This window comes from Morchella sextelata, assembly GCF_020137385.1.
Source record: "Morchella sextelata strain SCLS chromosome Unknown scls_13, whole genome shotgun sequence".
In the NCBI taxonomy this organism is placed as follows: Eukaryota; Fungi; Ascomycota; class Pezizomycetes; order Pezizales; family Morchellaceae; genus Morchella; species Morchella sextelata.
This window is the reverse complement of record NW_025408628.1, coordinates 1467332-1478392: the sequence shown is the minus strand read 5'-3', so window position 1 is coordinate 1478392 and position 11061 is coordinate 1467332. Positions and strand designations below refer to the sequence as shown.

The 11061-nt window shown below is 50.6% G+C and overlaps 4 protein-coding genes across 4 annotated transcripts; 2 read left to right on the top strand and 2 right to left on the bottom strand.

Moving 5' to 3' along the window:
• Nucleotides 1–71: 71 nt before the first annotated feature.
• Nucleotides 72–2580, top strand: H6S33_002806 (uncharacterized protein; the record flags this gene model as incomplete). Its single annotated transcript, XM_044834183.1, has 4 exons — nt 72–1106; nt 1638–1920; nt 1970–2236; nt 2453–2580. 4 exons carry the CDS (start codon nt 72–74, stop codon nt 2578–2580), a joined length of 1713 nt encoding a protein of 570 aa, XP_044692967.1.
• A 3222-nt stretch (nt 2581–5802) lies between these two features.
• H6S33_002805 (uncharacterized protein) lies at nt 5803–6514 on the bottom strand (the record flags this gene model as incomplete). Its single annotated transcript, XM_044834182.1, has 4 exons — nt 5803–5816; nt 5888–6236; nt 6338–6360; nt 6463–6514. 4 exons carry the CDS (start codon nt 6512–6514, stop codon nt 5803–5805), a joined length of 438 nt encoding a protein of 145 aa, XP_044692966.1.
• Nucleotides 6515–6936: 422 nt separating this feature from the next.
• H6S33_002804 (uncharacterized protein) lies at nt 6937–7212 on the top strand (the record flags this gene model as incomplete). The annotated part of the gene is made up of 1 exon (XM_044834181.1): nt 6937–7212. One exon carries the CDS (start codon nt 6937–6939, stop codon nt 7210–7212), a length of 276 nt encoding a protein of 91 aa, XP_044692965.1.
• Nucleotides 7213–8829: 1617 nt separating this feature from the next.
• Nucleotides 8830–10532, bottom strand: H6S33_002803 (uncharacterized protein; the record flags this gene model as incomplete). Its single annotated transcript, XM_044834180.1, has 6 exons — nt 8830–9182; nt 9261–9444; nt 9525–9835; nt 9888–9993; nt 10064–10181; nt 10243–10532. 6 exons carry the CDS (start codon nt 10530–10532, stop codon nt 8830–8832), a joined length of 1362 nt encoding a protein of 453 aa, XP_044692964.1.
• Nucleotides 10533–11061: the final 529 nt, after the last annotated feature.

Here is an 11061-nt window from a genome sequence, read left to right as displayed (position 1 = left end):
AGCAATCAGCACACCCACTCCCCAAACCTCCATATATACCCCCAGAGACTTAATCCAACCCCCCCCCCACCATGCTCTACTCCTTCGGCTCCAACAGCGCCGGCCAACTCTCCCTCTCACACCTCTCCGACACCCCCACGCCCACTCCCTGCACCACCACCGCCCCCCTCCCTCGCTCCGCACCCACCATCGTCTCCGGCGGAAACCACACCCTCCTCCTCTTCCCCACCGGCGCCGTCTTCGCCGCAGGCGACAACACCCACGCGCAATGCTGCCACCCGCCCTCCACCCCACAGCTCACATCCTTCCACCCCGTCCCCCTCCCCCACATCACACTCGCCTCCGCCGGCTGGAACTTCACCGTCCTGTCCACCACCGCCGGCGACATCTACGTCTCCGGCCAGGGCCCCAAAGGCGAGCTCGGCCTCGGCCCCGTGACCTCTGCGGCGCTGCAGCGACTACCAGACTTTCCGCCGCCGGGGACGAGGGTGGTGGCGCTGGCGTCGGGGATGGCGCATACGCTTGCTGTGCTCGACAGCGGCGAGGTGTATGGGTGGGGCGCGGGGCGGAAGGGGCAGCTGGGGATGCCGGCTGTTGCGGTGGTGGATGTGCCAAGGAAGGTGGGTGTGGGCTGGGAGGTGGAGATGGCGGCGTGTGGAAGGGAGTTTAGTGTTTTACTGTCGCGCGCGGATGAGGGCGGTGTGAGGAGGGTGGTCGTGCTGGGGGGCGATAAATATGGGCTCCGCGAGGGGCTCGGGGAGGAGGAGCTTGTGGGCGTGGTGGGCGTGCAGGCGGGGTGGGGGGGCTTGGTGGTGAGGTTTGAGGGCGGGAAGGTGAGGGGGTGGGGGAGGGATGATAGGGGGCAGTTGCCGCCGGGGGGGTTGGAGGTGGAGGCGGTGGCGGTGGGGAGCGAGCATGGGGTTGCGGTGGTGGCGGGGGAGGTTGTGGCGTGGGGGTGGGGCGAGCATGGGAATTGCGGGGGGGGCGGGGATGTGGCGGGGGGGGCGGTGAGGGGGGTGGCGGTGCCCGGGGCGCGGGGGAGGGTGCTGGGCGTGGGGGCGGGGTGTGCGACGAGTTGGGTGTGGGTTGAGGAGGAGGGGGTGGGGGTGGGCGGTGGTTAGAGACTTAGAGTTGTAGATTTTAGATAGGGATAAATATAGTATTTAGATGGGCATCCTTTTCTTTTGTAGTTTGGGTCTGAAGCTTTGTGATGTAGCATTGAGCTAATATACTTCAAGTACTGGTCCGCAGCTTATCTTGTTGAATTTGAATTCTTCGATGTAAGGAATATTTGCTGACTTCAATTGCGCCGGCGATAGTACTTAAATGTAGTCGTACAGGTATAGGATTGGGAGCCATCTCTGCTGGTGATATTTCTTACTATCTGACAGTAAAGGCATGTTCTCTAGTTGTAACTACTGGGATATCCGCCAGTCGTGATAATTATTCTAATTTGGTAGTCAGGACATTGTTCCTGGCTACAATTATCCCCACGATCTCTCATTATTGACACCAACGCCACACACCCGTTGAGTGCCACACACCAGTCCTTCGCCAGAAGGAGCAAGTGCCCCACTTACCCTACCGACCCACGGGCTGGTATATGGGCCCTACTCCGCTAGGGTATTCTCCTACAGAATACAACCCCACCCCAACGAGAGTCAACACCACAATGCCCGCCGCCGACCGCTCACTGGGCCGCGACGTCCACATCTACGCTACAAACGACCCCCACAGGCCCAGTTCTCGGCGGTCTCGTCCTCACCAACGGCGTGACGAACGCCAACCTCTACTCGATGGTGGAGATCATCCTCACCTTCGGCAGTGGTAGTGACTACCATCTGCAAAACGCAGGCGGCAGCCAGGTCGACAGGGACGACCATCCACTGCTGCCCGGTAATTACTACGTTGCCACCGATGGTGAGCTTTCCCCGACGCTTTCGTGGCCAAGCAGTTGATCTATCAACAGGTTCCTTCTCGGTCAACAGTGAGCCTTGGCTGGCTCGTACGCTTTCGGTGGCTAGCGGAACCCTTGCAGCGTTCCGTGATGCTGTCCGTGAGCGGGACCGGCGATGCGTCATCACTGGAGAAGAGGCGCTTGATGCTGAATATGGCATCTGGGAGGGCTTTGAGGCTGCGCACATCTTTCCGCTAGCACACGAAGGACACTGGAGGGACCATGACTATGGTCGGTGGATCACTCCTAGCGGAGGATCCATCAACTCTGTGCAAAACGGTTTGTTGCTTGACAGTACCATTCATGCGCTTTTTGAGGGCTGCAGTGTGTCGATCAATCCGGATGATGATTACAAGATCGTCTGCTTCAGACGGGATAGGAAGCGCATCGCCGGCAGGCATCTCGATCGGGCGTTTCTTGAGGACCCGCGTCGACCGGTCGATCAGCTTCTACGGTGGCACTTTAGGCAGGCTGTGTTGGCTAACGTGAGGGCAGGTGGCGAGCCGGTTTTCGAGTGTGATTTCCCGCCGGGTTCGGACATGATGGGGGAGATTAGGGAGGGCCCGAAGGCGGCGGAAAGGATGGAATATGAGCTGTTCAGTCGCCTGGCGGGAGTCTCGTGAGCTGGAGACAAGCCCTTTGTAATGTCTATTAAATATTAACGGAGTGAGGGTACGGGGGCGGAGCCCCTGTATAGGAGGGAGCGCGAGCGACCGTCACTTACTAACAGTACTTGTGAGTGAGTGAAGCGAACGGGGATATGATTTCTGCCAAACCACAAACACCACTCCCCACGTCCCGCGTCCCCAGAACATTTTTCCAGAATCCTCTCGAACCCATCATTGGCACCTCCGCAAACCTAGGGCATAGGGTTGTTTGTGACAGCACCCTTGCACCTTGGCAGGCACAACTCGCACGATAAATTCTCGCGCTCAGCATCCAACCTCACTTCTTCCCTCCCCCACCATCATCACCGCACTGCACCATAACATCAACAACAATAACAACAATGACATCGAATACATCATCATCTCGTCGACTACTAATTGCATAGGTAAGAAACTCCCCCTCTTCTCCCTCCTCCCCGAATGAGTTCTTTGCCTGGCGGTAGTGGTGGTGGTGGTGCTGAGTCCGCACCCCTCCCCCCACGATGATGAGAAACAAATTTTCAATTTTACAGTTATCCCTGTCTGAAAGCGACTTATAGCCGTATCTGTTGATTTTTTAACTTCTGAGATACCCTCCCTCCTCCTACCCTCTTTCACTTTCTCTTCTTCCCATAAAAGATGGCAGAAGGAATGTCTGGCTAACAGAAACTTCTTGATAGATGTAGGGCGCCCAGCGATGCGATAACGGGTCGAGCCCCCGCAGCCTGCCGAGCCTGGGAGATGTAAGCGCCAGTTTCGCTGGTGCCTGCCTGCCTGCCTGCCTGCCTGGCCGCGGAACGTGTGGTTACGTCTTCCAGGCTGGGAGTTTTTGGGTTTTCTGCGGGTGGTAGTGGTGGTGGTGATGAGAGGTAATTTACTTCTTTTTTTCTTTTTTCTTTTTTTTTTTCTTCCAGCCTCTTGCTTTCCTGGCCCCGCGTTTTCGTGATGAATTTTATCCATGATAGGGACATCCTATGCCCTTCGGGGCAGGTGATGAACAAACACGAATCAAAGATAGTAAACCCTCTGACAAGACGCCAAACATCTGCCCGTTTATACCTCGCTGTTCTTCTGAAAGAATCTTTTGAGGGCTTTGCTAACGTGGTGATAGATTTCTACAGGACCTGCCTGACACAGCAGCAAACAGCAAACTAACCACCACCGCCCACAGTACTACTAACAACGGTTTGTCCCCCCTCCCTCCTCTTTCTTTCCCCCACAGCACAAGCACAGCACGAGCACAAATCCCCACCCCTCTAGATGATGATAAATTTCCTACATTCGCAGTTTCCTCGGTAGCATACACTAGAACCCATTGAGTATGCCAGTGACCGCTGCAAGACCTTTCTTGGAAGTCTGATCCTTAACATTACTACACACTTTTGATGACGCTTTTTTGGAATGTTTGGAGAGTGGGTTGGCTAACGTGCGCTTTATGTGGTGCGTTGTAGGTGTGTGTTTTAGGTTTTTGGCTTCTTCTCTCTTGAGGGATGGGCTTTAGTAGAAATAAAACATTTATTATTATTATAAAGATTTTGGTGCTTGTGCGTGTGCGTGTGCGTGTGCGTGTGCTTTAAGTGATAAGTGGTGAACTGTGTAGAGAGAGAATCAACCAGAGAAAAACTCCCACATCAAAATTCCTAGCCCCCGTAACCTTCATGAATGGCCTACAACCAGAAAAAAAAAACATCCACACTCATATAAACGAAGTCCCAGTCTCCTGGATTTTGCAAGTTTGATGGATGTGTGATCAGCGACGTTAAAGTCGCATCCACGAAAAGAACTTGCCTGCCACGTGAAACCTTTCACGCACGCAGGTACATACATACATGCATGTACATAGCGTGAAGATCCTGAAACTGGCCTCTCAGAGAGTAACTCAACGGTGGCCTAAATCTATATTGCAGGTAGAGTACCGGTTGGTCTAGGACATACTTGGCCACAGCTGCAGTGCAGACCCGGATACCATACCTCCTGTACTCTTGGGCTAGCCTATATATATCACCTACACGATGATAACAGATTGAAAGAACGAAAAACAAAAGTTCAGTGTATGTAGTCTACGGTCGAGCCTAACGAGCCCAAGCCAGCTCTATATTCCAAAAGTTCGGTCTCGAGCTTAGGCCTTGACACAAGCAAAGCAGTAGGCCCATTACTCCAATTCGAGTAAGAACGTACCCCAAACGATTCATCTAAAACAGGAATTATACCATAGACATGTCTCTTTCTGGCACGGTTCCTTACCCCCCCCTTGTTCACGAGTGGGTAGATCTAGGAGATTATCCCGTTGTTTGATCATTGACCACTAGTTAGCTCGAGCTGGCTCATAGACTACACTACTCTGAAAAAGGGCCTCTACTGCTAGGGTCACAGAGGCGGGAGAAACGTTTCGACTGACAGAGTGTTGAGGGGCCTAAAATAATCTCATTAGTCTCACAGCACTGCAGTCGGGCTAATGTGCAGAGTGTTACTACGGTCCTTGTGCTTTCTCGCCAATTACAGGCGTTAGTAGCTACTCGATGTCGGTATCAGCCAATCAATACTCGGCGTCGACACGCGAGTGATAATTTATGAGGGGTGTTGCCTGTGTATGCTATTCAGAATAAGTAACGTGTATGGATTTGAACAGCTTCTTTCATAGCAATAGCTCTATAATATGGCCATAATTGTCTTCTCGTCGTTGTCGGTGGTTTTGTATAGTAGTTGCTGAAAATGGGGTCAAGGGGGCCTGGTTTGATGGAGTTTTAACGTCCGGCAAGTAAGGGGTGGGGTAGCATATGTCGATAAAAGGTTGTTGGTATATCCGCAATAAATCACAGGCTACGCTGGATATTCCTTCGTGAAGCGATTCCTCCACTGAATTCCCTGATCCACATATCCAACCCAAACTTCCTTTGAATCCGTTCACTACAATCCAGCAAGCAAGCAAAAGAAAAAACCATAAACTTTTTGTTCCTATATAAGCATTAATGAGAAAAGTTGAGGAAACCCGCTCGAACCATTCGCCAGCTGCTGACCCGAGGAAAGCAATTATCCTTGATTCCCCAAACAAAAAAACCAAACCACTGGCACCGAATTTTATTGCAACTTTTTACATAGTTTATTGAAAAAATCCCCGTCCCAATAGTAGTAACGCAAATCCGGCACCAAGAAGCTTTGGCCCCCCATACCCTCGAAAGAAATAGAAATAGAGAGAGTTTAACGGTAAGATTCTGTACATTCACGTCAGCCTCACTTCCCCACCCACAGCCACAACGCAACCGTTCCTGTTGGAGATACGTACTCTGGTATCTTGCTCTGGCACCTGGACCTCCGAACTTCTTAGGCTCGCATCGTCTGTTATCGGCAACGAGCAGCGAACGGTCGTAGGCAATCAATTGCTGCTTGATCTGGTTCTTTGAGTGCTCATCGACGAACTTCTGGTAGTAGGCGACGATGGACTTGGCGATGGCCTGACGGATGGCGTAGATCTGGGAAGTGTGACCTCCTCCGGTGACGCGGACACGGATGTCGACGTTGGCGAACTTCTCGAGACCGACGATGAGGAGGGGCTCGTAGACCTTGAAGCGGAGGATCTCGGGCTTGACAAGGTTGATGGGGGATCCGTTAACCTTGACGAGTCCGCGACCAGCCTGTGTACTCGGGGAGCAATCAGTTAGCTATGTGTTCGGGTGGGGCCTTTGCTGATTTGTAGCTTCTTTTTCTTCTTGTTTGGCGGTGGGCAGATATGTACCTTGCAGTGGGCGACAGCGGTAGCTAACGATATCGAAAAATGAAGGGTCAGCACTTCTATCTACAACCCAAACCATAATTTCAGGCCCCTCCACCAAGGATAATTCCATCAATATTTCGACGTACCGGTCTTCTTCTTGCCGAAGCATTGAACGGATTGCGGGACGGGTGAGGCCATTTTTTTCGTCTATTGGTTTTCTTCGTGGGTTATCGATAGAGCGGGGGCGGGCTTGTCGTCTTTCGTTGTCGGTAGAAATTTGGTAGGGCGTAATTTTCGTGATGATTGAAGCTACGTTCGTCCGGGTTGTGTGTGAAGCAACGGCCTGGGTTGTAAAAAGCAGTCGTATGAATTTAGGGTTGCACCCTGGACAGGGATGCTTGGGGTTACCCTGATTTGGCGGCTCTTTTCAAAAGTTTGACAGCGATTAAACGACCCCCCTCTAGTACGGGGGAATTGAATCTGGAAAGCTTGACTCCTTGGTAGGTGTAATGTTTAATATTACAATTCGTTCCTTTAATTATTTTTAGCTGTATATGTAGCTAATACTTGCTCCCCCCGCCTCCCTAGACACCCATCTACACGGAAACCCGCTCGGCAGAATGTCGTTCTTCAAAATCACCCTCATCCGCTCCGGTATCGGTATGACGGAGCGCCAAAACGGCGTCCTCAAAGCTCTCGGTCTGCGCAAGAGAATGAAGACCGTTTACCACCCAGTAACCCCCCAGACCGCCGGTATGATCATGAAGGTCAAGGAACTGCTCGCTGTGTCGGAGGTCGACACGCCATTGACGCAGAAGGAGATCCATGAGAAGAGACGGCCACCAAAGGGTTTCATTGTCGAGAAGCCTTTGAGGCCTGAGGCGACTGCAGAATAGAAGAAGTTTGGCTAGGTTGGTTGCGGTATGAGTTCCTGGACCAGGTGCGCTAGGAAATTTGGCTTTTTGTATCATACTTGTGGGATGGTTAATTTTTTTTCTTATTTAGAAGCTTTTGCCCGTAGTGAGTTTTTCTGGGAACAGAAATATGTCTTTGAGTCCAGGTATATCTCTGCTGTCATCTTCTACAGATCTCCAGGGCTTCTCGAATCAAGCTTGCCAGTTCTGCCGAGTTGATTGTGGAGGTGACGGAAGTGATGGCTTGCTAAAGGCCAGAGTTATGTACCTGTCTGGAAGGTATCCTGCTGTGCCTGTCCATGCACGGCTTGGACTCGTAGACAGCGCAACGCAACGCTACGGTGCAACTTCTCGGCCAAGCAATTGCTCATCTGTAGGCAGACTCAATAGGTAATAGGATGGATGGTTCTATTACGAAGAAGGATGAAAGCCTACCTAAAGGTGACACGTCTACATGTAGTCAGGCTAGACGGTGAACACCGTTACTCAGGCCACCTTACATTGTTGCTCATCTCAGAAAGATGCGATACTGCAGGAGCAAACCCCTAAAACTGCAAACAACTGCAAATACATTTGTTATGCTATTACAAAACATGGTGATTTTAATCTGGGAGAGTACTTAGCTGTGAGACAGTCGTGGGGCCTGTACCACCGAAATGGAGGCTACCCGGAATACTACCTACCTTCTTATACAAATCAACTTCCAAGTTAGACAAGAGTTCATTTCGCCCAAATTTCAAACAAACATTTAATGAGTATATCAAGAGCGCAGGTCAGGGATCGAAGCCGCCTAGTTAAGTTACGAGTGATATTATATGATGAAGGTTAGAAATGACAGTCTTATCACACTAAGCTTCATTAGGTGTGGTACCAAGTGAGAGAAAGTGGAGCTCTAACGTCAACCGCGTTCTATCTGTAGCCTTTGTAGGATTCTATATCAAGATACCCCTGTGCTGGTATCAGGCCAAAACTTCAGATCATGATGCTGTCCTAATATGAGAAAAGTATAACTCGCGCAGTAGATGTGTCGGTTTAGTCGTCTTATCTACATTCCGGTTTATCCTTTGAAGACATTATAAGCAACGCCACTTGTGCATAGTAAGGTTCCCCCTAAATCGTATCAGTATCTATCTGGGTAATACATGAATATGATTGTGCTTTGAAAAGCAGATGTTCTTGGCGGTTTGTCGTTATCGAGTGACGGTATATGATGGGTGGAATCACGCGTGATCACTCGAATGGGTGAGGGATCAGCGTTAGATATTTGGATTTTCGAAGGATGCCGACACCTGTCACTGCCATGTCGACACTTGTCCGATCTGTGGCCATATAGCTAGTTAGACTCGATAAGAACTAAGTCACTTAACTATCTCGTTCTACTTTTTCAATAACAAGTTTTCCAGATGCACCCTTTTTGTTATTCGTACCCAAGTTTCTAAACAAGGATTTCAGGGAGAGTAATAAAATTTAATTGCACTACCTAATTGTAACTTCTATCAACACAAACACAGCAATATCACACAAATAAAATAACTCCATTCTCCATACACGCAGTTGCTAACAATAGTAGTAGTACACAATCTATCTAAACCTTTGCAGCTATCCACGAACAAACCTAAGCTTCGCCTTTTTGACTGGAACACCAGCCAATACATCGCTTGCAGCGTTCTCACCAAAGAAGGGGACATCTCCAAAATTGCCGGCGCCGCCGTTGTTATTCCCGCCACCGCCGTTGCCGCCCCCTCCACCGTTGCCGTTACCGCCGTCTCCGGCTCCACCATTGCCACCATCACCATTTTTACGGCGACCTCTGCCTCCACCACCTCCAGCGCCACCTCCAGCGCCACCTCCAGCACCGGAACCTGCATCACCTCCAGCACCGGCACCTGCATCACCACCAGCACCGGCGCCAGCATCACCACCAGCACCGGCACCAGCACCAGCATCGCCTCCTGCATTGCCGCCGTTATTTCCACCATTCCCACCATTCCCACCATTCCCACCACCGCCACCACCCCCATTATTATTACCTCCATCACCACCAGCATTACCATCACCAGCATTACCGTTACCAGCGTTACCGTTATCAGCATTACCGTTACCACCGCCACCGTTACCACCACCATTGCCAGCATTGCCGTTACCACCATCACCACCACCACCACCAGCATTATCACCGCCGCCACCTGCCTGACCACCTTCAACAACTTGAAACTAAATATAGATATACCCATTAGAAACAGCTCTCAACGCAGTAAAAAGACTTTAGAGTTATTTAACAAAGAGAAACCCACCTTTGTACAATCATCCTGCGCACCTCTTTCAAACACCGGGCTGATAACTGCCTGATGATTACTCGACGAAGTGATAGTACAAAGCCTATAAAACCCTGCGGGCAGCCCTTCAACACCGCTCTTGGCCGTCAAAAGACCATTCCCGTCACCGGCGTCATTGATGCCCTTGAAGAACTCAAAGACATCGGCAGGAGGTGGAGTTGTGGGCGTAAATGAGTCGCCAAGTGATTGTATTGTTACGTGAGTGTGACCAATGGTGATGCCTGCTCCATTAAGCTGTTGGGGAGAGGTATAGTAGTTTGTTGTTGGGTCTGATGGGTTAGCCTTTGGAAGCCTGTAGTTTGAGCAATGGAAATTACGTACTGACGAAAGAGCCGGCTTCGAGGTTCTGGACCTTGACGACGATGTCGAATTCCTGGCCGGCAGGAATAGAAGACCCTTCTTCGGGGCTGAGGATTATCACAGAGACCTTGACCCAAAATATATCAGCTACGAAGCAACGAAAAAAACGAAGCCCTAAAGCTACTTGTATCACTCACCATCTTATCCGCTGCGGGAATATCCCCCATCGGAATAGGATTACAGCTTCCACCCTGGACCTGAAGACCATTACTTATAGTCTTTCCCGTGCAGAAGTTGATGAAACTCGCATTATCTCTGTACCGCAGAACACTTATCAGCAAAAGTCACTTCATTTAAATTGTGGAGGAGAACTTACGTCTCTGATGGTGTAACGCCACCGTCGGCACCGTCAAGTCCATCGGACTGACTAGCTGTTTGAACGTTTGCTTCTAGTAATAGCAGTTCATCTGCGTTGCCTTGATTTTGGCCCCCATCCCCGCCTCCACCTCCACCTCCACCTCCACCTCCACCTCCACCTCCACCTCCACCTCCACCTCCGCCTCCGTTGCCGCCCCGGTTTCCACCACCACCTCGCTGGGAGTACCCTTGCGATGCTAGAAGCGCTATAGCAAAGAGGAGCCTCTGGAGGATTGGCTGTGGCTTCATGATTATTTCTTTGTGGAGAATTCGTATATTAAGAATATAGATATCGCAAAATCTGTACCAAAAAAGAAAAGTCGCCGGCGACAGACTAGAGAAGAATAAGAAGTGTGATGGTGATAGTACCAAAAAACTTCTCACAAACTATCTCCAGAATACCAGAGTTATATACACATTTTCCAGGCAGCAAAAAATCTTCGTTCTCCTTTCTTTGCCATAATCCCCCCTCTCCTGAATGGATGGCTGAAGAAGCCAAGATTTAAGGTTTTCTCAGACTGCGTCAAGCGGAAACAGCAACGGCGCTTCGGCCGCCAGCCAGTAACTCTTCTACTCTTATTCCAACCTCCTCCTTCCAGGCGCAGGAGGCTCTCACAAACAAGCTTAAGACATTTATGCATGCACCCAAGATACAATGCAATGATGGAGAAGCGCTTAATTACGACCTTTGTTTTGTGATGTCTGTTGTTTGTGGTTGTTATAGAGTGGGATCGAACTGAGTGAGACTGATACTAACTACACGACAAGGTCTCAATCA